Source organism: Hyla sarda, chromosome 2, assembly GCF_029499605.1.
Source record: "Hyla sarda isolate aHylSar1 chromosome 2, aHylSar1.hap1, whole genome shotgun sequence".
NCBI classification, from domain to species: Eukaryota; Metazoa; Chordata; class Amphibia; order Anura; family Hylidae; genus Hyla; species Hyla sarda.
Window position 1 is genome coordinate 202,179,255 of NC_079190.1, and position 27,548 is coordinate 202,206,802.

The 27,548-nt window shown below is 38.8% G+C and overlaps 1 protein-coding gene across 2 annotated transcripts in view; it reads right to left on the reverse strand.

Annotated features, from left to right (window-relative positions):
• Positions 1-27,548, reverse strand: part of DMD (dystrophin) — a 2,642,350-nt gene that overhangs the window by 1,718,642 nt on the left and 896,160 nt on the right. For both annotated transcript variants that reach the window (XM_056556147.1, XM_056556148.1), the window contains exon 17: positions 10,375-10,550. In XM_056556147.1, coding sequence (XP_056412122.1) covers positions 10,375-10,550 — 176 coding nt within the window. The remainder of the gene's footprint in view (positions 1-10,374; positions 10,551-27,548) is intronic.

Here is a 27,548-nt window from a genome sequence, read left to right on the forward strand (position 1 = left end):
TTTTTTATTAGTAATGTATTTTAATATTGTGTTTAATAAAGTGTGTGTGTATTTCACTTTTTTTCTCAATTTTTACATTTTTTTTTAGGTAGTACTACTACTACCAGCATGGAACAGACTGTTCCATGATGGGAGCTATAATACCTGTACTAATAGACAGATCGCTCCAGGTGTCACTCCTGACACCCGATGTGATTGTCTTATCTATTGCAGATATGGAGCGGCTTTCTCCCGCGCTCGCATCTCTGCACTATACTCTGCTGGCCAGTGATGTGAAAAGAATTCACATCACTTATTCATATTTCCCGCAGAGAGCTGTGACTAGCCAGATGGTTACAGCCGCTCACAGCTCTCTGCGGGAAATATGAATAATAGGTAGATATACGGATATACTTATACTACAGTGGACCAGAGAAGAGCAGCCGGCTGCCCGCATCTATACATTATATAGAACGATCACATCGGATGTCAGAAGTGAAAACCGCTGCGATCTGTCTATTAATGCAGGTACTACAGCTCCCAGCATGTTGGGAGCAGTAGTACCTCCAGTTAAGGACAAATCACAGCGGGTGTCACAGCTGACATCCGATGCGATCGTCCTATCTAGATGCGAGAAAGCTGCCCACATCTATTCATTATACAGGACGATCGCAGCGGTTGTCAGGAGTGATACCTGGGGTGATCTGTCTATTAGCACAGGTACTATTATTCCCATCATCACAGTACTACCTAAAAACTGTAAAGAAGAATTGAGAAAAAATTGAAACACACTCACTTTATTAAACACATTATTAAAATACATTACTAATAAAAATTTGCCCAGAATTTATTCGGATCAAATCAATTTTTTTTTTATTCCGCAAATTGGCTGAATCAAATTTTTCAAAAATTCGCTCATCTCTAGCTAGAACCATGTTAGCTGAGTTGGAATTCACCGATTTTGATTATCAAGCTGTAAGATTCTCTTTATTGCCTATAGCAACCAATCAGCTCAGCTTCAATTTTTTTATATTGCTCTGGTAAAGTCAATATTACAAAACTATAAAACTATAACTTGTACATAAATATTTTGATACATATGCATATTATGTACATTATAGATAAGGGATGCATGCATTATGTGGTAAAGAGGTAAATAGAAACATTTAACTGAATTAAATGTGAAACACTATTAACTTCTGTTCTACAGTATGACATTCATGTAACAGCCAAGTTGACCTTTTCTAGGAAACCATGAATATTTTTTCCCATTGGGAACCAATAGATAAAGTTGAGAGCACTAAAAGCTTTAAAGTTTACAGTAAGAAATCTGCACTTACGGTTAAAAGTAGAATGCTGTATAAAACGTTATACTGTGTTCTAGACTGTATATTAAGCTAGCAGCCATAGGCTTGTGATAAATAGACCAATCATCATTACTATATGAAATGGAATATTGAATTTTATTAAGCATTTTCTACTGTATAAGCCCATTAAAGAAAATAGCAGGGAATTATTTTACTAGGTTGGAAACAATTATCACTGTCATTATCTGGGCAAAATGTATCTGATTTTAGCTCAGAGCAGAACAATTGAATGGCATGTAGGATAATTACCGTATTTTTCGCACCGGCGTATAAGACGCACCCAATTTATAGGTGTAAAATCTAAAAAAATTAAGAATTTGAACCCAATAGTGGTCTTCAACCTGCGGACTTCCAGATGTTACAAAACTACAACTCCCAGCATGCCCGGACAGCCAACGAGTTGCTGAGAGTTGTAGTTTTGCAACATCTGGAGGTCCGCAGATTGAAGACCACTGCATAGGAGGTAATACTCACGTGTCCCCGCCGCTCCGGACCCATCACTGCTACCCTGGATGTCGCTGCATCGCTGTTGCCATGTCTCCGTCTCTTCGGAATGTCGGCCGGGTATCCTCGCTCTCCGTCGCCGCCATCACATCATTACACACGCCGACGCACGTACGCGATGACGTGATGACGAGGAGGGAGAGCGCCGGCCATACAGGGGATCCCTGAACGGAGAAGACACCGAGGAGGCAGGTAAGGTCCCTCCCGGTGTCCTGTAAGCACTAACCAGGCTATTCAGTCGGGCTGTTCGGGACTGCGGCGGTGAAATTGCGGCGGTCCCGAACAGCCCGACTGAACAGCTGGGTTAGTGTCACTTTCCCTTCAGACGCGGCGGTCAGCTTTGATCGGCGCATCTGAAGGGTTAATACAGGGCATCACCGCGATCGGTGATGTCCTGTATTAGCCGCGGGTCCCGGCCATTGATGGCCGCAGGGACCACCGCGATAGGGGTGTATTCGCCATATAAGATGCACCGACTTTTTCCCGAAAAAGTGCGTCTTATACGGCGAAAAATACGGTAAATATTATTTTTTCTACTATGCAAAACATAGCATATATTTTATTTTATTTAAATCCTTAATAAAGTTCCGGTGCCGAGCTATTGCTGTTAGATACTTGTTAGTGCCCCTCTGGTGCTGAGGTAATTTCCATACATGCGCTTCAATGGCCATGCTTACAACAATAATTAAAAAAATAAAAAATAAAAAAAAAACAGTCATAAAGCAATACACTTCAGTTGTTAAGCTATTTACACACATTTTATTTAAATGTGAACATGGTCAAAGGGGTTATGTTCTGGATAGTCCAAAAATATGAAGGACATCGGGGGAGATTTGTCAAAACCTGTGCAAAGGAAAAGTTGCCCAGTTGCCCATAGCAACCAATCAGATTGCGTCTTTCATTTTGCAGAGGCCTTGTTAAAAATGAAAGAAGCGAGTTGATTGGTTGCTATGGGCAACTGGGCCACTTTTCCTCTGGACAGGCTTTCATAAATCTCCCCCATAGGGTACAGGTCAACTGTGCAGTACCTTGCACTGCCTTTAAAAATAGTATAGCAGGTATCAGTGCTAGTAAATTCTGAAGAGTCTGTGGCACTCACAGAGTGCTATGGCCCCTTTAGGGTACATTCACATGTGCATATTTTAGCTGTAGCAGATTTTGCTTACCATTGAAGTCAATAGGTAGCAAAATCTGAAGCAGCAAATATGCGGCAAAAATAGGCAGATTTGTACCCTAAACAGTAAATCGATGAGATTTCAGTCTATTCTGAGACTTAGCCATCAATTTTGGATAGGGTAAACCCTTTAAAGGGATATTCTGTTGGAAAACTTTTTTTTTTTTTTAATCAACTGGTGTCAGAACGTAAAACAGATTTGTAAAATACTTCTATTTAAAAATCTTAATTTGTCAGCTGCTGTATACTCCACAGGAAGTTCTTTTCTTTTTGAATTTATTTTCTGTCTGACCGCAGTGCTCCCCTGCTGACACCTCTGTCCATGTCAGGAACTTTCCAGAGTAGAAGCAAATCCCTATAACAAACCTCCCCTGCTCTGAACAGTTCCTGACATGGATGGACATGTCAGCAGTCAGACAGAAAGGAAATTCTAAAATAAAAGAATTTCCTGTGGATTATATAGCAGCTGATAAGGAAGGATGAAGATTTTTAAATAGAAGTAATTTACAAATGTTTTCCAGCGAAGTGCCCCTTTAAAGCATTCAGAACTGGTGATCATAATGACTTAGTAGTTCTGTCCTAGTGCTTAGACCCTCCTGTACATGGATGTTGGAGTTTTTTCGTGTTATTGTGGAGGACAGCTGTTAATAAACAGTTTATTTGAATGGGACTTCTTCACTTAATTCAAATAATATGGTAAATGTATGGTACTGTATGTACTCGAGTATAAGCCGACCCGAATATAAGCCGAGGCCCCTAATATCACCCCAAAAACCCAGGAAAAGTTTTTTACTCGACTATAAGCCTAGGGTGAGAAACACATCACCCCCCCGTCCTCATCTAGACCCCCGTCATTAACACCTCCGTCATCATCCCACCCCCCTTCATCATCTCCGCCTTTCAATTCCTTTCAGTGGTCTTCAGCCTGCGGACCTCCAGATGTTGCAAAACGACAACTCCCAGTATGGCCCGGACCAGCTCACCCTTCCTTCCCACCGAGGGGAGGTGAGTAGAAAACTAAAGGGGGGGGGTCTGGATGATGATGAAGGCCACAGTGGTCTTCAACCTGCGGACCTCCAGATGTTTCAAAACTACAACTCCCAGCATGCCCGGACAGCCATCGGCTGTCCGGGCATGCTGGGAGTTGCAGTTTTGCAACATCTGGAGGTTCTCATGTTGAACACCACTGAAAAGGGATTGACAGGCGGAGAGTTCACTCGAGTATAAGCCGAGGGGGGCGTTTTCAGCACGAAAAATTGTGCTAAAAAACTCGGCTTATACTCGAGTATATATGGTATGTTGGACCTGTCATTAAGCCATTTCCTACACAATATGGCACAATTATGAAATGTCTTATGACATTTTTAACATGATTCTAAAGATTCAGGGGTATAGATAATTTGATTCTTATTCACCACCATGGATTCATTACTGAATGTCAAAGCTTAGAGGATAGAGGACTAGTTTGCACAATATAATAATAAAATAAGCGATAGGAAAAAATCAAAATAAATGCACAATGCATAGTGGGGAGATTTATCAAAACCCGTGTAGCAGAAGAGTGGTACAGTTGCCCATGGCAACCTATCAGATCGCTTCTTTCATTTTTCACAGGTCTCTTTAAAAATAAAAGAAGTGATCTGATTGGTGGCCATGGGCAACTGCACATCTCTTCCTCTGCACAGTTTTTGATAAATCTCACCACTATGCCTAAATATAACAGTTTTTTTATTGCACTTTGAACACCAGAATCTTCCATGTTTTTAAAGGTCATAAAATATTAAAATATAGATTAGACTGCATTTTAAGGTCTTATTTTCTCAAATTGTATTATTTCACTCGATTTTATTAGTTAATATGTAATCTTTCAAAACTAAATTATCACCTCTTAGAGATTTTTCTATTCCACTGATGATTTTAATATCTATTAATGGTCTTCTAGTAACTTCAAATGATGTCGGGCATCCCAAACCAGGGAGCATGATATTAGTGGTATTGATTTGATATGATCAGCTCACAATAGGCTAAATAAGGTTCAGTCATTTGCTTCACCAAAATTAAATCCAAGTTGTGAAACACTCTGCTCAACCTTCACATTGACTCATTTAACCTTTACTTTAAGTAATGGTATGCATTATGTTCCTGGCTGTAGCAAATTCTTTGTAAAAGATCACAACAGATGTAATAGGCATTGTCCATGTTAACATGAATAATTATTTTTTGCTGTTATTGTGTTGAGCCCAACCTAGCAGCGGGTGCTGTCAAACCATATATCGTGTTACTCTATTATATTGTAAGACCGGGTTCTTGCCTGTCTCATACAATAGCTTGTCATATTTAATCTTTCATTGCTGGTTTTTGCACAAAAGTTAACACCACACTGCATCCTGGATGGCAGTTCAACACCTGCATAAGGTCGTCAGTAAAATTTGGTATACAATATGTTGTGTACAGTGGGGATCAAAAGTTTGGGCACCCCAGGTAAAAAAATTTATTAATGTGCATAAAGAAGCCAAGGAAAGATGGATAAATCTTCAAAAGGCATCAAATTACAGATTAGACATTCTTATATGTCAACAAAAGTTAGATTTTATTTCCATAATTTACACTTTCAAAATAACAGAAAACAAAAAAAATGGCATCTGCAAAAGTTTGGGCACCCTGCAGAATTAATATCTTGTACTGCCCCCTTTGCAAAGCTGAGACTTGCCAGTGTCGTGGATTGTTCTCAATCATCATCTGGGAAGACCAGGTGATGTCAATCTCAAAGGTTTTAAATGCCCAGACTCATCTGACCTTGCCCCAACAATCCGCACCATGGGTTCTTCTAAGCAGTTGTCTAGAAATCTGAAACTGAAAATTTAATGAAAATAACCTCTGTCTAACTGTTAAGCATGGGGGTGGATCAATCATGCTTTGGGGTTGTATTGCAGCCAGTAGCACAGGGAACATCTTACGAGTAGAGGGAAAAATGGATTCAATACAATTTCAGCAAATTTTGGATGCTAACTTGATGCCATCTGTGAAAAAGCTGAAGTTAAAGAGACGATGGCTTCTACAAATGGATAATGATCCTAAACACACCTCAAAATCCACGGGGGATTACATCAAGAGGTGTAAACTGAAGGTTTTGCCATGGCCTTCACAATCTCCTGACCTGAACATAATTGAAAATCTGTGGAAAGAGCAGTGCGTGACAGACAGCCCAGAAATCTCAAAGAACTGGAAGACTTTTGTTAGGAAGAATGGGCAAAGATATCTCAAGCAAGAATTGAAAGCCGCTGGCTACAAAAAGCGTTTACAGCTGTGATACATGCCAAAGGGGGCAGTACAAGATATTAACTCTGCAGGGTACCCAAACTTTTGCAGACACCATTTTTTTGTTTTCTGTTATTTTGAAAGTGTAAATGATGGAAATAAAATCTAACTTTTGTTGACATATTATAAGAATGTCTAATCTGCAATTTGATGCCTTTTGGAGATTTTTCCATCTTTCCTTGGCTTCTTTATGCACATTAATACAAATTTTTACCTGGGGTGCTCAAACTTTTGATCCCCACTGTAAGTCTATGGGATAATGGTTATCTGTGCGCACAATCACCGACATTTATCATTGTCATTAGGCAGTTTTTTGTGTCTAGAAAAGCTGCAAAAAGGCGCAAGCTGTTTATTTTTGCGTCTTTTGGTTTACACATTTCTGCAGATTTTGAGATGCAATCCACTGATTTTGGCAATACGCATGATATGGAAGGGTTTTATGAACTGCACCTTATTGTGTAAAGGCGCAAAAAAGGCCCAAAGACACTGAAAAGTCTCTAAAACTACACCAGCCCAGACTTGGCTTAGCTTTTTGGTGTATGTGAAGAGAGAAATTTCAGAAAATGTGACCTACGCAAAATGCATCAAATGCTCTGTGACCATTTAATAAATTTGGTGCTCCTACACATTACCAGCACACAAAAAATGGTGTAGAAAAATGCTCCACTTACACCTACAATGATAAATGTCGGCCAATGTGTAAAAATAAAGATGCATTTTTTTACAGCATTGGCAATTATAAGGCTGGGATCACATATATCAGGCACAAAATAATATTAAAACGTATGAAGAAGTATAGAGTTTTTATCTCTAATTTTCGACATCCTCTCTCCTTCATCCACCTATACCCTATGCCTTCGTTTGGGGAGATTTATCAAAACCTGTGCAAAGGAAAAGTTGCCCAGTTGCCCATAGCAACCAAACAGCTTGTTTCTTTCATTTTTAACAAGGCTTCTGCAAAATGAAAGAAGCGATCTGATTGGTTTCTATGGGCAACTGGGCAGGTTTTCCTTTACACATGTTTTGATGAATCTCCCCCATGATCTTCTTTTCTCCCTTGGTTAAACCTGAAAGATGTGTCTTTTTTCAATCGAACTAAGTAACAATTTGACTATGTAACTATGTTGCAATGAAAATGGAAATTTGAAAATTGAAAATAAACCAGAACCTAGTAAGACCTAGTGGGGTTTAATATTGTATGCTGTATAAGCTGCAGCAGAAAAAAATAGCATATCATGATGTCAGCAGCAGAAAACCCGCACCAAATTGTTTTACATGCTGCAGATTTTCTGAACATTTTATGCAATTACCCACTTTTATCTGTATATCTGTAGCAGATTTAATTCAACACAGGTCAGTTTACGTTGCAGATTTTTTACACAGTGTATGGATGTGATTTTTTTAATCGGATACACTTTGCTGTTAGCATTTTCTTAAATTAAGATTCTATGCTGAATATATTTGTGATATTTTTTCCTGGAGTGGATGGAGTTGTATAAGCCAGTAGCCAGTACCGTGCTTTAATGCTACATAGACAAATATATAAAAAAAATAACAACACACCTGCCTACAACCACCTCTAGAGGAAACTTGGGGGACTATATCATACTGTTACACATTTCATTCAATAACAGCACAGTATGCAGAAAGTTATTTGCAGCAGCAAGCATTTTATCTTTTAAATCTTTGTCACTGCAAGGGATTTGGAGCTCTCTCTATCTCTGAGAATAAAAATGGAGCTTTGAGTGTTATAAAGATATCAAAAAAAAATAATCAGCACAGAACTTTAGATGTAAAGACAAAATGGTGTTATAGGGTAGGGTCACACATAGTGTATAAACCACTTTATTCACGCTGCACGAAATCTGCCGGCAGCAGAAAATATGCTGCATATTCTATGAACAGACATACAGAGCTACCCATGGCAACCCTGTGTGTGAAGTAAGGTTTGGAGGTGGGCCCAGTCTGCCCATGTGACTGTAATGCCTGGGCCTGCCTCCAAACCTCACTGCGCACACAGGGATTTTGTCCAGCATGAAATACGCTGCATACATGCTATGTGTGACCCTACCCGAAGTGAAAACTTTAACCCCTAAACGACGCAGGACGTATATTTACATCCTGCGCTGGCTCCCACGATATGAAGCGGGGTTGCGCTGCGACCCCGCATCACATCGCGCCGGTCCCGGCGCTCATCAATGGCCGGGACTCGCGGCTAATACCACACATCACCGATCGCGGCAATGTGCGGTATTAACCCTTCTAAAGTGAAAGTATCCCGGCTGCTCAGTCGGGCTGTTCGGGACCGCCGCGGTGAAATCGCGGCGTCCCAAACAGCTAACAGGACACCGGGAGGGCCCTTACCTGCCTCCTCGGTGTCCGATCGACGAATGACTGATCCGTGCCTGAGATCCAGGCAGGAGCAGTCAAGGGCCGATAACACTGATCACAGGCGTGTTAATACACACCTGTGATCTGTGTAAAAGATCAGTGTGTGCAGTGTTATAGGTCCCTATGGGAGCTATAACACTGCAAAAAAAAAAGTTAAAAAAAGGGTTAATAAAGGTCATTTAACCCCTTCCCTAATAAAAGTTTGAATCCCCCCTTTTCCCATAAAAAAAAATAAAACAGTGTAAAAAAAATAAATAAATAAACATATGTGGTATCGCCGCGTGCGTAAATGTCCAAACTATAAAAATATATCATTAATTAAACCGCACAGTCAATGGCGTACGCACAAAAAATTCCTAAGTCCAAAAAAGCGTATTTTTGGTCACTTTTTGTACCATAAAAAAATAAATAAAAAGTGATCAAAAAGTCAGATCAAAACAAAAATCGTACCGATAAAAACTAATGAATAATGATAAGGTGTCATTTTTACCGAAATATAGTGCATATTTCGGTAAAAATGACACCTTATCATTATTCTGCAGTGCGCGTAGAAACGGAAGCCCCCAAAAGTTACAAAGTGGCGTTTTTTCTTCGATTTTGTCACACAATAATTTTTTTTTCCGTTTCGCTGTGAATTTTTGGGTAAAATGACTAATGTCACTGCAAAGTAGAATTGGTGACGCAAAATATTACCAAATATTAAGCCATAATATGGATTTTTAGGTGGAAAATTTAAAGGGTTATGATTTTTAAAAGGTAAGGAGGAAAAACCGAAAGTGCAAAAACTGAAAAACCCTGAGTCCTTAAGGGGTATTCTTACCAAAGACATCTCATCTCTTATTCAAAGGATAGGGGATAAGATGTCTGATTGCGGGGGGCGTGCCACTGGGACCGCTCACAATCTCTGTACAGCACCCACATTCTACACCCCCTCCATTAATGTCTATGGGAGGGGGCGTGACAGCCATCGCACCCCTTCCCATAGACATGAATTGAGGGCGCGTGGTATGACATCACATCACGTCTCCAGTCCCGGAAACACAGGTTTCAAAGACTTGAGCAGCAGGCAGGAATATAATGTGGGTGCTGTAAGAAGATTGGGGGGGGGGTCCCAGAGGCGGGCCCCCCATGATCAGACATCTCTTTCTGTGTCCTTTGGAAAGGTGATAAGATGTCTTTGGCGTGAATAACCCTTTAACACTTTTTACTGTTTTATGACAAGCTTTTGTTTGTTGTAACATAAACAGATTACAGGTTGTCATGAAACAGCTTTAGCTGACAATAAAAGAAATATTTTTTGTAAGGGATTGAGTAGGCTCCTGGCACAGACATAGTTGTCTCATATAGCATGTACTGCAACAATGATTCCCATCACAGTTATTGTGAAAAGACAACTCCCAGTATCCACTGCCAGGGACTGAGGAAGACCACAGAGATCATTGTATGCTACAAATTCTATTTTGGAGATAAATATTAAAATAATATGTCTAATAAGAAAAGTTATCATGAGTAAAATGTCATTTGTATTGCATCATTTCTGCATGTCTTGTGCTTGGTGTGGATGTAGCACATCATTCTGACTTAACCAGCTCTTATTTTTGTTTTCATTTCCTCAGGTGTGCATTGTCACAGTGTTCTCACCTTTTCCTAAGTTCTGATTCCACAAGAATTTGTCTTTTCTTCTGTGGGGGAGGCGGAGGGAGTTCATCTTTACCATGCTTAACAAGAATTTGTTCCCTGGTGGTCACCATAGTTACAGTTTCCATTACAGTTGTCTGTGTTAGTGATGTCTGAGTGGTGGTGACAGCCTGTGAAATCTGTGAAAAGTATTGAGACAGAGGTCACACAATATTCGGAAGACTTCAGAGAAAGCTGTTTGGAGTGTCAATAGAAAATAATGAGAAACTGCATTTTGTATGATCAAAGTCTGGCTTCCAGAACATAATAAAACTTAAGTGAACACACAAACCCGCAGATTTGTCTGGCTCAAATAATGTCAAAGTAGCATTAAAACAATAAAAACACAATGGTGTCTGCTGTAAACCCCCATCCACCTTTATTTTTCAGGAGTATATTTTGCTTGTGACACAGGTATGAACAAAGGATTTTCTTTTTTATATTTACGGAGTTTATCTGCTGTTATGGAGAATCTATGGTTTCCTTGTTCTTGTAATGAAGCGTTACCTCAAGTAAAGTATTTCAAATCATATAAAACATTGAAAAATTAAGAAAATAAATAGCATACAGTAGCAACCCTGATCTGATGAGTGATGTGGTTGCTAGCTATAAATAATATTTTATTTTTGATACTTTATTTAAAAAGTAGAATGGAGGCTAAAAGATACCAATCATTTCTTAATTTTTCTATCCATCAGCAATCTGACCTGAAAGAAACCATGACTGAAACCAAGAGATGGATCAGATTTGGCACTGTACTAGCCATCTTTAGTTTTCATTTTGTGTTATATTTTAATTTAGTTTGATTTTGTCTTTTTTTAAAGTGTTTACGCTATGTTTGTGTTAATCTAAAATTGGCGATAGACTGTATGTCAGAAGACTGAAATCCTCTCATCATTGTATGCAGAAGGACTAAAGTCACAGGAAATATTTATCTTTGAATTAACAACATACAAGAAGTTGTTATATGGCTATATGTTACAAACTTTGTTTTGCCAATACAGAAAAATTCAAGGCAGCATTTTTGCCGATTACGAGTAAAAAAGAAAGAGAGTAAAAAAAAAGAAAACAACATGAACATACCCTTTTAACTGCAACTGACCAAGAAAATGTTATATTTTCACTACTGCTTCATCAGTTTTTGCTACTTCTTCACCCTCCTGATAAAGCAGTAGAAAATACGTACATCCGGAGTAAGGAGGTGAGGTGTATCAGGCAGGATGCATGGCAGGAATCTTTTATAATGTGGCCTATGTGAGGCTTTGTTAGTACTTAGTATTGCCTGTTTCTCTAACTCTGTTTTATACCGTGATCAGTGTGTGCAATATACCACCTTTTTGGTGATGCTTTTATCAGCATTCATTCACACTGTATATTCATTGTATTGAAGTCAACTTACAGGAGACTTCAGATCACCAAACACAACCTTTAGCAAAGTGCAGTTATGGCATGGTTATTTCTGCAGGTCAGATAGGGGCAATGCTGCAAGATGCATTTCCTCTTCCCGCATGTCCGGAAGTCCACCATCTTAATTAAGATGCTAGATTAATCTTAAATGTCCCCTTCAAATAAATAGAATCAGTTCAATCATCAGTTTCCTTGTGCTGCTTTTCTATGGTGCTGGATGGAAACTGAGCTGGATCACTGGACATATGTGTCGGCACCCTTAGATGGTCTGCTGGTACCGTCTTTGGGTCATATACCAGAGGACACCTTGAGATGTTTTGTGGAGTCTCTTCCTCAAATGGTCCGAGCTGTTATAAATGGGACCTACAGAATGCTGGGCTGATAGCTTGAATGGTCGGTTTATGCTGAGACAACTACAAGAATAAGTAAAATAGTAACATGTTTTATTCTTTGCAGATATGTAACAAATAGGGCTACCAAAAATAATCCTAACTAGCTACTTTTCATTTTTGTATTTTCCTTCTGAAGAGCCACAACTTTTTCATTTTTCCATCAACAGAGATATATATTATAAACACCTTCATTTTTCCACAGAATGAAACAAAACATATTTATGATTAAAAAAATTGCAATTCTTAGAAAGTTGCCTGATAAATGCTCACTGTCATTTAAATTAACTTTTGGAATGTCATTGAGACATACCAAAAGTTTTGATCCATTGGGGTCTGAGTGTTTAGACCCATACCAATCAGTGCAAGAAGCTTGAAGAACTGCACGCTTAGTGCATTCTCTCCCAGCTCTATGTCACTCGACCGAGATGTAAGTCTATTGGGCCATCTCTCCACACAGACATAGAAGGGGAAATGACAGATACACTATAACTTTTTTTCTGTAGGTAATAATTATTTTTTAATCTACTAAACAGTGTGGGGGCTCATTTGGTGGCCATTTTATTTTTATTTTTTAAATGGGACTTTATTATTGCTTTTTATTCTATGTCTTTCGGTAATTAAGGTGATTGACAGTTTTGACATTTGCTTTAGAGGTTCAATAACACAATATTTTAATAGTTTGGACATTTCTGCAAATATTTATACCAATGTTCTGTTTGAAAAATTTTAGAAAAGGGTGATTTTAAGTATAAGGTTCTTTTTTATTTTTAAAACCCTTTTTTTTGTTCTTACATTTTTAGGCTTGGAGACTTAGACGCATGACAAGTTAAATCTTAAATACTTGCAATTTAACATATTTCTTTCATGTTTAAAAAATAAAAGGTATCATATTCACAAGATTGCTGTTTAGTTTTTCTGAAAAACAGTTATAAAACTTTTTCGACATGGTACCAGACTTTTCTTCTTGTGTCAGTTTGTGTCTTTGTGTCAATGACTCAGTTCATCTGAAGGTGCACTCTCACATCTGTAAAAATAGATAGTGGCTAAGAGGTGCAGTCATACCTGTCACATTTGTTCACATAGCTTATCTGAAATGTTTGTTTTAGCAAGATTTATTGCTTCTATTTTATCTGCATAGGAATCAAGGACCAATTGCGTTGCCTAAATTGTCATTGTCTGCTATCTGATGTAACAGAAAGAGCAAGTATAATTCGTCCAGTCATCCCTATTTTAGAAAATGGGAATAAAGTACTACAGTTATCCAGCCGAAGGGTTATTCTGAGTTGTTGTTTTTTAAACCCCTTCATACAACAGGAAAAAATGAAATGTAACAACTTTAGAGGGTTTTATGTCTACGGAGTCCCATAGAGGACAATTTCATGCAATCTTTCGATTGCAAACACTGAGCAATATTGTGCCATAGCACAGCATTGATCAGTGACATCAGAGCTACATTTGTTCAGGCTGTTACGATCCTACAGACAGAAACCATGTAAAAGACCTTCGTCTGTGTTCTCAGCTGATAGGGACTCATGTTTTCATCATAGTGGTCCCAATCAACTCACTGAGCTAACCAGCAAGGGTTTTTATTTAGCACTTATAGATGTGGAGATCAACTTTTATTGCAGCATATGAAGGGATTATGCTTGACATTGGCCTAATATGGTACCCTCGGGGTATTAAGCAATAAAAACTAAGAGATTTACACGAACCATATGATTCAGGGGATTCCTGCATTTATTGAGGACCATACAAATGAATGTATCAATGAACTGTACATCAAGTTCTTCATACAATAAACACATTTTTTTTAAGGAATCATAAGCTACAAATATTGCTGGTGTAGTGTGTTAGTTTACTAAATGTGTTTGTAAATGAGGAGGATGACATTAGTCCAGATTTTAAATGTCAATAGCTTGCTTAGCTAAAGGTTTATTTTAGGAGCTTAGCTTTGTTATTTTGACTCACATATATATAGTAATATGCATCCCATTATGAACAAATATGTACAAGTGAAATTTGCAGCAATTAAAAAATGAATGTAACATTAAAAATGTTGTGTAATATCGGCGAACCAAATTTTAAACGCCAATCCTGTCATTTAAATGTCCAATTTTTTTTGTATGTTTACAACCATAAGATTGTATATATTGGCTTGTAATGCTAGCAATACATTCAGACTTTTTTGGCATATTCTTTGTCATAAATTTATGCTGACTTATACTACTGGCCTGCACATGACTCATTGACCAAATACCGTATTTATCGGGGTATACCACGCACCAGCCTATAACACGCACCCTCATTTTACCAAGGATATTTGGGTAAAAAAAGTTTTTAACCCAAATATCCTTGGTAAAATGAGGGTGGGTGCGTGTGTGTGCATGTGTATACCCCGATACACTGTTTCTGACCCCGCAGAAGCCCCCAGGAAAGGCAGGGGGAGAGAGTCCATCACTGCCCGCTTCTCTCTCCCTGCCTTTCCTGGGGTCTAGAGCCCTGCTGCCGCCGCTTCTCTCCCCCTAACTATCGGTGCCGCTGCCCCTTCTCTCCCCCTGGCTATCGGCAATGGGGCTGCTGCCCCGTTGCCTCCCCCATCCCCGGTTGTATAATTACCTGTTGCCAGGGTCGGGTCCGCGCTGCTTCTGGCCTCCGGTGTGGAGTCCCCTGCGTCGCTGCTATGCGCTGCGAGACGCAATGAAGAGTGACGTCACTCGTCATTGCGCCGTGCAGCGCATAGCAATGATGCAGGGGACTCCACACCAGAGGCCAGAAGCAGTTCGGACCTGACCCCGGCAACAGGTAATTATACAACCAGGGAGGCAACGGGGGCAGCGGCGCCGGCAATAGGTGCCGCAGCCCCTTCTCTCTCCTTGGCTATCGGCGCCGGCAATGGGGCAGTGGCACCGATAGCCAGGGGGAGAGAAGGGGCAGCTGTGCCGATAGCCAGGGGGAGAGAAGCGGCGGCAGCAGGGCTCTAGACCCCAGGACAGGCAGGGGCAGAGAAGCCGGCAGCGACGGCAGGTCTCTGCACCTGCAAAAGCCGCTGCAGTTAATTGATTTAAAGCACCCACTTTAAATCATTGAACTGCAGCGGCTTATCGGCGTGTAACATGCAGATAGACTTTAGGCTAAAAATTTTAGCCTAAAAAATGCATGTTATACGCCGATAAATACGGTATAGTCTTCTAGGGGGACATTTATCAATGTTTGCTTATGTATTCCTTTTTTTAGTTATTTTTTTCCTACAGTTTTTTTGCTTATGTACAACTTATTTATCAACTGGTTGCAGCCTGTTGATAAATTTCTTTCACACAAGCAATTTTTATTTATTTTTGCTTTGGTAGTGGCTTTTTCTGCACCATGTCTGAGCTGGAGCAAATTTAGTAGGTTTTTTTCATGCGATGCGACTTTATTGCGACTTTCGCTTTTGATAAACCTCTGACCACTGCAAGTCAAAAATCACTTTTTGCTTTGGTAAGCAAGATTTTTATTTTTTGCTTAGGGCACTGCACAATCAAAAAGTCGCAGAAAAAAAGAGAGTAGTCGCACTTGCGACTTTTTTGCTACAATTTTAAGCAAAAAAAATACTAAATGCTTTGATAAATGTCCCCCCTAGTGATTACTTGATACTGTATGTAATTTTTTTGCAGTACTTTGTCTACTAAGTCTCACACTAAAACGTATACACGTTTATGGTCTAGCTTTAAGTTTTAGTTTGTGCTCCTTCTTTTTGGACCTTGCTTGATCTTAGGTTACCATGATGCTGATTTAAAAAAGATATGACATGCTTATTTGCCATGTTGGCATTCCATTTGTAATCTTATTGTGCATGCATACTTATACAATATTAGCACGATACAGTACATACTATCTTTTGTTATGTATTTCCAACACTAGCACTGTATATCATTAGACTTTCTATTAAAGTGGCACTGTAATTTGAAAAAAACATTTGACAAGTTGCCTAGGTTCATCAGAAGTTTAGCTTGTACCAGGTCTCAGCCTGTGATTGTGAGTTACAAGCTGGTAAAGTTTGTGGCAGTGCCCTTAACTTTCTAGCCAGCCACTGATCTGACTCTTTCACTCCATAGACTTATGCAATAAAAGAGTTGGATTTGAATGACACTCAGGCATTTCACTGACTTATAAGGCCATTTCACGTATGGAATTTCCTGGCAGATCCACATTGGAAAATTGTTGGAGGTTCTGGAGCAGCAGAGTCCAGTTGATTTTAGTGGGACTCTGCTGTGCACACGTCTGGAATTTCCATGCTAGAAACATGCCGTTTTCAATGTCCGCAGAAAAAATTAGCCTGTTTATTTTTTCTGCAGACACTGCAGAGAATGCATAGCCATCTATGAGACATTTCGTGTGGACATTCTGGATGTGTGAACATAGCCTAACTCATGATCGCAGCTGGTCTCAAGGCCGAGACCCAGTGAGAACTAAACTTTTGGCATGTCTGGAGGGCATCTCAAAAGTTTTTTTTTAAATGACAGTATAGATTTAAAGGAGTTATCCAGTGGGAGGGTTGTAAGTCAAGTTCTGCCTACTTAACAGTGTATAAAAAATCTTCGCTCCATGTAGCTAATGACAAGTGGGTGCTGCAGGACAAATTGCAGGGGTCCCCAGCAGTGGGACCTCTGTGATCAGACATTTTATCCCTTATCCTTTGGAGAGGGGATAAGATATCTATGGACAGAGTATCTCTTTAATGTTGTTTCCCCTCAAAATTACTCAACACACAGTCATGAATGTGTAAACCTTTGCATCAAAAGTCAGTTCAACCCTTAGGGCAAATGCATAGTCATAGCACTGATTAGTATAATCGGTGATCTATTTCTCTGGTCTGACAAAATGCAAATCAAAGATAAGATCCCATGAGAGTAGCTGAAGGCAGGTGAGGAGACCTCTGCCCATCATCTTGGCTCATCAGATCACCACCGTGCAGTGTGTGGCTGTGAAAACTGTGTGCAATGAAAACTGTTATACAAGCTGTGCACTTACCACTTTACATTCTAGTAGAGGGTCATTTATCACAGGAAAAGATTTAATAAAAACTTATGTGATATACTTTACATATGTACTCAGGGCTCAAGTCCTGCAGGAACGCATGGGAACTGAGTTCCTGCACTTTTTCCAGAACAGAAACACCATTCCCATTAGCAGGAGTCCTTAAGGACCAGCCCTTGAGTAGAAATCTTGGGTGAGTTCCTACACTTTTTCCCCCCCAGGATTTGACCCCTGTATGTACTGTAATATATTTTTTGTTTGCATTCGCAAAAATGTTCGTCAGTGCACACATTGTTTAGAAACATACTGTAATTTTAATGTTGGGAAAAAAATCAGCTGATAAATAGCAGTATTAATGTTTTAAAGAAGCATTGTGCTTGTATTCATATTATATATTTACAAGTAAGGATTCCACATGCATTACAGTTAGGCTCTTAGCTTTGCTTCTTTCACAGGAAAATACAATCTTTTTATAACTGAGAATGTGCATTACAGCTTTCTTTTAGATTTACCTTCGGAACTATGTGGTTATTATGAAGTATTGCTCTGAAATTGTTGCTTAAGTATAGTGGGTACAGAAATTACATATATTTAATGTTTACTAAGAATGTAAGAAATGCATCTTGCATTAACATTTGCATTAGCAAGGGAATGCTACAGTTAAGTGCTTTCCAGTGTTTTCTGGCCACCAGAAGTATGTGGAAACTACAAGCTGTTTTTTTTCAGAACCATTAGAAAATGACTTCAAAATGAACTAATGGGGCTATGGCTACATATCTATGTGAGACCTTATTCAAGTGCATTAACGATTTTAAGTTATTTCAATGTAAAATGAACTGCAAAGAAACAATATCATTTGAATAATATATATCCCAAGCCTCAAGTGCTTTTTTTAAAGTAAAAATCTATTTTTGTTAATAAAATATTAATAATAAGATATTTGACTTATTTAAGGGAACATACTGTATGTGATCACTTTAATTAAAAAAATTCTAACTTATTACTTCTATCTTAGCTAAACTGATCCTGCATACATTCAGAGGGATGAAGAGCAAGGCCCGTCTCTTACTGTACCTCAGAACACTTTGGCCCACACCTACTGAGTACTTGGCCCACTTAACCAATCACTGGCTGAAGTGGGGCATCACTGGGGCTGGTGATTGATGAAGCAGGACATCTTGGAAGGTGTGGGCTAGAGATCTTTAAGGTAAGGGAATGGCCCCATTCTGGAGATCACAAGGGGTCCCAGTGGTCAGACCCCTGTGATCAGATACTCATTCCTTATTTGGGAGAAAGGGGATACATTTTACATAACCTAAGGTTAACCCCTTAAGGACTCAGCCCATTTGGACCTTAAGGACTAAGACAATTTTATTTTTACGTTTTCGTTTTTTCCTCCTCGCCTTCAAAAAATCATAACTCTTTTGTATTTTCATCTACAGACTAGTATGAGGGCTTGTTTTTTGCGCGACCAGTTGTCCGTTGTAATGCCATCACTCATTTTACCATAAAATGTATGGCACAACAAAAAAATACTATTTTTGTGGGAAATTAAAAAGAAAACCACAATTTTGCAAATTTTGGAAGGTTTTGTTTTCACGCCGTACAATTTATGGTAAAAATGACATGTGTTTTTTATTTTTTGGGTCAATACAATTAAAATGATACCCATGATTACGCACTTTTCTATTACTGTTGCGCATAAAAAAAATCGCAAACTTTTTAACCAAATTAGTACTTTTAAAATCCCCCTATTTTGAAGACCTATAACTTTTTCATTTTTCCGTATAAGTGGCGATATGAGGGCTCATTTTTGCGGCGTGATCTGTGCTTTTTATTAATACCATATTTGCTTATACAAAACTTTTATTACATTTTTTTATAAATTTTTTTGGAATAAAATGTTATAAAAAAGCAGCTATTTTGGACTTTTTTTTTTTTACATTCACACCGTTCACCGTACAGGATCATTTACATTTTATTTTAATAGTTTGGATATTTACACTTTTTGGGGGTAAAATAGGGAAAATGGGACAATTTACGTTTTTATTGGGGATGGGGTTTTGCACATATTTTTTTTACTTTATTTTTTTACTTTTTTTACTTTTATTTTTACACTCTTATAGTCCCCATAGGGGACTATTTATAGCAATCATTCGGTTGCTAATCCTGTTCAGTGCTATGTATAGGACACAGCACTGATCAGGGTTATCGGCCATCTTCTGCTCTGGTCTGCGGGAAGACCGCGATGCTGCAGATGCCGTGATCTGTATTGATCACGGCATCTGAGGGGTTAATGGCTGACATCCACGGGATCGCGGGTGTCCGCCATTACCGGCGGGTCCCTGGCTGCAATCCACAGCCGGGACTTGCCGCGCATGATGCCGGCATCGCTCCGATGCCCGCGGTTATGCTCAGGACATAAATGTACTGCGTTAAGTACCACATCACCAGGACATACATTTACGTCCTGCGTCGTTAAGGGGTTAAGTGACAATATAGTAAGTTTACTCGGCTGCTCCTAGGCTGGGTTCACACTACGTTTTTGCCATACGGTTTTCAATCCGTTTTTCTAAAAAATAACGTATGGCAAAAAAACGGATGGAACAGTATGGAAAAAAGTAAACCGTATGCATTTTAAAACAGTATACTGTTTTTAAAAGTGCGTACAGTTCCGTCAGTTTTTATAGAAAAAAAAAACATACGTTTTAGAAAATTTTGTCCATTTTTAATGGGAGGGGTCTTGGGTGGGGACTTAAGGATTCAAATGCGCATGTGCAAAGTAAAAACGTATACGTTTTTCCCGTATGGAACCGTATATATGTGCGTTTCCCATTGACGTCCATGTTAAAAAAAACGTATGCGGTTGCAGTACGGTTTTTAAACCGGAGACAAAATTGTGGTCAACCACGGTTTTGACTCCGGTTTAAAAACCATACTGCAACCGCATACGTTTTTTTTAACATGGACGTCAATGGGAAGCGCACATGTATACGGTTCCATACGGGAAAAACGCATACGTTTTTACTTTGCACATGCGCATTTGAATCCTAAAGTCTCCACCCAAGACCCCTCCCATTAAAAATGGACAACATTTTCAAAAACGTATGGGTTTTTTTTTCTATGAAAACTGATGGAACTGTATGCACTTTTAAAAACAGTATACTGTTTAAAAACACATACGGTTTACTTTTTCCCATACGGTTCCATCCGTTTTTTCCCATACGGTTTTTGATAGAAAACGTATGCGGGAACAGTAGTTGAAGAACGTAGTGTGAACCCAGCCTACAGATATTTTTTTCCTTGAATACTTAATTACTCTAATAAAATGTTTATTAATTTTAAGATTTTTTCCAGCCTGAAAAGTATCTTTAGTTTTCATATAGTTTAGAATTTACAATTTATTCTTGCTATTTTAATCACAGCCCTCTTGGTAAGGCCAGTTTACAACAAGAGGTTATGGTTATGACCGAGCTGTACATGGTTTTATGGGAAATGTATAACCTAATTTTTTACTGATTAGAAACCAATACTGAAACCATGTTATTTTTTTTCTAATGTGTCTATTGTAGCTTATTCTTTATTCATTTATTTATTAATTTTTATTTAGTGCATTTCCTCTTTTTAACATTATTATCAGGGCAGCCATCATGCCTAAACAGTTTTTAATAACATTTAAAGATATGCTTTACAAAAAAATCTCTATGACCTTTTAAGAGGTCATTATATGGGGGGGGGGAATCTTTATTGTGAATGGTGGTGGATTCAGTGTTATCTCTCTACTGTTGTCACCTTTCACTTTATGCCTGTCTGTGCTGGGGAGAAAGGAATTACTGGGAAAAGAACTGTGCAGAACAGGATGTTTAATGTCAGTTTTAGGTCCCATTGCCAGAACAAACACTGAAAGATGTCATGATTATTTTAAAATATAGATGGTAAAATAAAAAATTCGAAAATCATCAAAAATGTCTTTGAAAATATAGCTAACATGAACAACTTCACACATTTTCTTTTATAGCAGAGTACCTACTGTATGTCACACACAAAATGACAAACCTTAAGGCTCTTAGAAAATGAGGAGTTACAAATATGTCAAAAATCCCCTCTCAGAAAAGGGGGTTAAAGGGGTACTCCAGTGGGAGAAAAAAAAAATTCAAATCAGCTGGAGCCATAAAGTTAAACAAGATTTGTAAATGATTTCTATTTAAAAAGCTTTATCCTTCCAGTGCTTATCAGCTGCTGTATGCTCCAGAGGAAGTTGTATTTCTTTCTGGAGTTCTTTCAGTCTGACCACAGTGCTCTCTGCTGACACCTCTTTCCATATAAGGAACTGTCCACAGTAGGAGAGGAAAAAATTACGCAGCAACCTTGCTTTAAAGGGGTACTCTGGTGGAAAACATTTTTTTTTGTAATCAACTGATGCCAGAAAGTTAAACAGATTTGTAAATTAATTCTATTATAAAATCTTAATCCTTCCAGTAATTATTAGCTGCTTAATACTACAGAGGAAATTATTTTCTTTTTGGAACACAGTGCTCTCTGCTGACATCATGATCACAGTGCTCTCTGCTGACATCTCTGTCCATTTTAGGAACTGTCTAGAGCAGCATATGTTTTCTATGGGGATTTTCTCCTACTCTGGACAGTTCTTAAAATGGACAGAGGTGTCAGCAGAGAGCACTGGGGTCATGATGTCAGCAGAGAGCTCTGTGTTCAAAAAAGAAAATAATTTCCAGCAGCTAATAAGTACTGGAAGGATTAAGTTTTTTTTAATAGAAGTAATTTACAAATCTGTTTAACTTTCTGGCACCAGTTGATTAAAAGTTTTCACCGGAGTACTCCTTTAAGAGTCAGTGACATAATGACACAGCTTACAAGGAATACAGCACAGCTGATATTTAAAGGGGTACTCTGGTGGAAAACAACTTTTTTTTCAAATAAACTGGTACCAGAAAGTTAAACAGGTTTGTTAATTACTTCTATTTAAAAATTGTAATGTTTCCAGTACTTATCCGCTGCTGTATTCTCCACAGGAAGTTGTTGTTTTTTTGTCTGACCACGGTACTCTCTGTTGACACCTCTTCTGTCCGTGTCAAGAACTGTCCAGAGTACAAACAAATCCCCATAGCAAACCTCTCCTGCTCTGGACAGTTCCTGACATGGACAAAGGTGTAAGCAGATAGCACTGTGGTAAGACAGAAAGAACTACTCAACTTCCTTTGTAGCATACAGTAGCTGAAAAGTACTGGAAGGATTAAGATATATTTTTTAATAGAATTAGTTTACAAATCTGTTTAACTTTCTGGCACCAGTTGATTTGAAAAAAAAATGTTTTCCACTGGAGTACTCCTTTAGGATCTCTGCATTATGGCTAATAACATTATTAATTTATTAACATAAAATTAGTAATTTGTTTTATTATACTTTTCTACACACCATTTAAGTGAACTCTAAAGAACACTATACAATATTCTGTATTCTGGAACTCACCTTAAATGGAATGTATCAATTAGAATTATTTTTATATTTTTTACTGAGCAGTGGATACTGAAACGGGTAGTTATCTTTTTTTAATGTATTTCTATTTTCTATTGTCACATTTTAATTTTGTTTTTGCACTGTTTCAGTTACTGCTCTGTCCTGTTAACAACACTTATAATTATGCTTTACAGCAGCCACCTGAACCATAGGAAATAATTACCTGCAATTGACTTCTATGTGATGTTTTCTAGGCATGCTCTGTGACCTGTGAAGAGGTCATTGTTCATTGTCTATTGTGAATGATAAATCTTGTGTTACCTATTTCCTGGTGTCACCTTTAATTGTTAGCCTGCATGATAAAATGATGATAAAAAAAGAATTCTAAAATGTGAAGTGTTCATTTATTATTAGGCTCAGTGACAGCTGAGAACTACAAACTTTGAGGATTATTTTACTATATAGGTAGTAAAAGCTTACTTTTCTGATTAAACATTCTCTTTAATTATAAAATAGCCATCACTGTGCTTCAAAAAGATCATTGGCTGGCATTTATCATTGTAGGTGTAAGTGAAGCATTTTTCTACACCATTTTTTGTGTGCTGGTAATGTGTAGGAAAACCAAATTTATTAAATGGTTACAGAGCATTTGATAAATTTTGTGCAGGTCACATTTTCAGAAATTTCACTCTTTACATACACCAAAAAGCTAAGCAAAATCTGGGCTAGTGTAGTTTTACAGACTTTTCAAGGGCTTTGCGCCTTTTTTGTGCCTTTTCACAAAAAGGCGCAGTTCATAAAGCCCTTCCATATCATGTGTATTGCCAAAATCAGTGGATTGCAACTCAAAATCAGCAGAAATGTGTAAACCAAAAGGCGCAAAAAAGGTGCAAATAAACCCTGCTTGCGCCTTTTTTGTGCCTTTTCTAAATCCCAAAAAACAGTCTAAAGACAATGATAAATCTTGGTCATTATATCATTATCAATAACAATTGCAAAGAATAACAAAAGAAAGTTGTCAGAAGTGTTCAGTCTGAGAAGGGGGACAAAGCCCTGGGACTGTAAGGGTCTTTTTACACTGGTAGAGTATTGTTCATGGTAGTGTATTGTTCATACATAAATGATCACTGATTAATTACATAGAAGTCAATCAGAGCTTATTGTAAGGACCATTAGACAACTAATGGGAGGGACTGAATACATGCATGAACAATCATTCAATTGTTTATTTACCCATTCACGATCATTATTGTTGGCAGCATCCACCTTGCTTATACAGGGACATGCACTGCCAACAAACGTTAATTTTATGGCTGCATAAAAGATGCAAAAAGCCGGCTAACAAGCATTTATTTGTCCATTGCCTAACTCTGGACCTTTTACACAAGGCAATAATAGCCAATTACATTTGTTAACCCACTTTATTTCACAAAATTTCACATGGGTTCGGTACAGAACACAGGTGCATTCCATGCAGAAATCTACATGAATTAAACTCCAGAATTGTGTACTATTCATGGGAATCTATGGCACATATTGTTCATAGAGAAAAAGTGACCTGTTACTTATTGTCATATATCCTCATGAAGGCTTTCTGATTTTCATGCAGAAACTGCATTACAAACCAGGATTGCCTATGTCCTGATAGTCAAAGTAACTGTATAGAAATGGAAATCACTTGAAACATTGGAAGACAAATTCCAGTACTGCTGACTTTTGTTTTTTACACTAGTTAAAGGGAGACTGTCATCACTTTCTTGCTGACTGAACAACAAGTCATAGAGTGGGCTTCTCCCAGCCCTGATGGCCTTCATTTATAGATCACTGGATATAGGGTGAGATGTACAATCAAGGCTGGTTAATCAGGAGCCTATAAATATATACACTGCTCAAAAAATAAAGGGAACACTAAGATAATACATCCTAGATCTGAATGAACTAATTGTATGAAATACTTTCATCTTTACATAGTTGAATGTACTGACAACAAAATCTCAAAAAAAGTATCAATGGAAATCAAATTTATCAACCCATGGAGGTCTGGATATGGAGTCACACTCAAAATCAAAGTGGGAAACCACACTACAGGCTCATCCAACTTTGATGAAATGTAGTTAAAACAAGTTAAAATGAGGCTCAATAGTGTGTGTGGCCTCCAAATGCTCGTATGATCTCCCTACAATGCCTGGGCATGCTCCTGATGAGGTGGCAGATGGTCTCCTGAGGGATGTCCTCCCAGACCTAGACTAAAGCTTTCGCTAACTCCTGGACAGTCTGTGGTGCAACGTGGCATTGGTGGATAGAGCAAGACATTATGTCCCAGATGTGCTCAATCGGATTGAGGTCTGGGGAATGGGCGGGCCAGTCCATAACATCAATGCCTTCCTCTTGCATGAACTGCTGACACACTCCAGCCACATGAGGTATAGAATTGTCTTTCATTAGTAGTAACCCAGGGCCAACCACACCAGCGTGTAGTCTCATAAGGGGTCTGAGGTTCTCATCTCGGTACCTAATGGCAGTCAGGCTACCTCTGGCAAGCACATGGAGGGCTATGCGGCCCCCCATAGAAATGCCACCCCACACCATTACTGAACCACTACCAAACCGATCATGCTGAAGGATGTTGCAGGCAGCAGAATGTTCTCCACGGTGTCTCCAGACTGTCACGTCTGTCACATGTGCTCAGTGTGAACCTGCTTTCATCTGTGAAAGACACAGGGCGCCAGTGGTAAGTTTGCCAATCTTGGTATTCTCTGGCAAATGCCAAGCATCCTGCACGGTGTTGGGCTCTAAGCACAACCCGCACCTGTGGATGTCGGGCCCTCATACCACCCTCATGGAGTCTGTTTCTGACCATTTAAGTGGACACATGCACATTTGTGGCCTGCTGGAGGTCATTTTGCAGGGCTCTGGCAGTGCTCCTCCTGCTCTTTCTTCCACAAAGGTGGGGGTAGCAGTCCTGCTGCTAGGTTGTTGCCCTGCTACGGCCTTCTCCACGTCCCCTGATGTACTGGCTTGTCTCCTGGTAGTGCCTCCATGCTCTGGACACTACGCTGACAGACACAGCAAACCTTCTTGCCACAGCTCGCATTGATGTGCCATCCTGGATGAGCTGCACCACCTGAGCTACTTGTGTGGTTTGTAGACTTCGTCTCATGCTACCACTAGAGTGAAAACAATGCCAGCATTCAAAAGTGACCAAAACATCAGCCAGGAAGCATAGGAACTGAGAAGTGGTCTGTGGTCACCACCTGCAGAACCACTCCTTTATTGGGGGTGTCTTGCTAATTTCCGCCATGTTGTCTGTTCCATTTGCACAACAGCATGTGAAATTGATTGTCAATCAGTGTTGCTTCCTGAGTGGACAGAGTGACTTCACAGAGGTGTGATTGACTTGGAGTTACATTGTGTTGTTCAAGTGTTTGAGCAGTGTAGTATGTATGCGCTCTACGCAGAACACTAGTTGCTATTTGCACAGTATATAGAGCGGTCCAGTGTCCTTAAGGACACACATTCAGACTGTCGATAACAACCTCCTACCACAAAGCAGTGTAAGTACATCATACATTGTTACAGCAGACTGGGCTCAAATATACAGAAAGGCAAGAACTACTTCAATAGTGGCAGCACCACAATGGCTGAGACTCTGAATAGTGGAGGAACAAAGCAGAGAGAAGCCTGCTAACTTCTACTACACTATTCAGTGCTGGCAATGCAGAGAGGGAGAAGCATTGCTTCTCTTCTTCTCTTTTCCCTCTGCCATCTCCTTTCAAATGCCCCTAGTAAAAGATTGTCAGCCATGGCAGATTGATTGACATAGATAAATAGAAAATCAGATTAATGAAAAATAATAATGAATTACAATTGTGTTATAAATAAGAAACTGTTAGACTGTGTCTAATATAATATTTGATGAAAGGTTAATTAACAATCATTAATCATACATTTTGATATATACAGTAATAAAGGTCATATGAAAGGGGCAAACAATGCTGTATTTCTTTATAGAAATGTGTTACATGTCACTTTGATCTGCATATGATGAATCGTTTATTTTCCTATACATGTTTACTTTTTTTTTTTTGCATGTTTTTGCTTCATAAATACTGCCAAATTGCCCAAGGTTTTAGTTTTGGCATCAGAAAGTGAAAACCATAGCTGGGCCATAATTAAAGCCTTAAAGGGGTATTCCAGGCAAAAACTTTTTTATATATATCAACTGGCTCCGGAAAGTTAAACAGATTTGTAAATTACTTCTATTAAAAAATCTTAATCCTTCTAATAGTTATTAGCTTCTGAAGTTTTCTGTCTAACTGCTCAATGATGATGTCACGTCCCAGGAGCTATGCATGATGGGAGAATATCCCCATAGGAACTGCACAGCTCCTGGGACGTGAGTCATCAGAAAGCAGTTAGACAGAAAAAAACAAGTCAACTTCAGAAGTTAATAACTATTGCAAGGATTAAGATTTTTTAATTGAAGTAATTTACAAATCTGTTTAACTTTCCGGAGCCAGTTGATATATATATATATATATATATATATATATATATATATATATAAAAAAAAGTTTTGGCCTGGAATATCCATGAAAACTCTTCTGACATTAGAACAAACATTTTGGTATTTATAGGACAATATAAACACTTCTATGTGCTCCAGGACAATGATAGTAAAATGCATCTGTGTTTCTTCACACTAGTTGATAATGCAGTAGCTTTTAATGTTCTTTAGACTCTTCCTTACTGTTACGTTATGTACTCCGGCCACACACGCTGGCCGTGAGCGCATGGTACCCTTACCTGCTGCTGCCAACGGGGCTGGGACTCGCATCGCGGGAT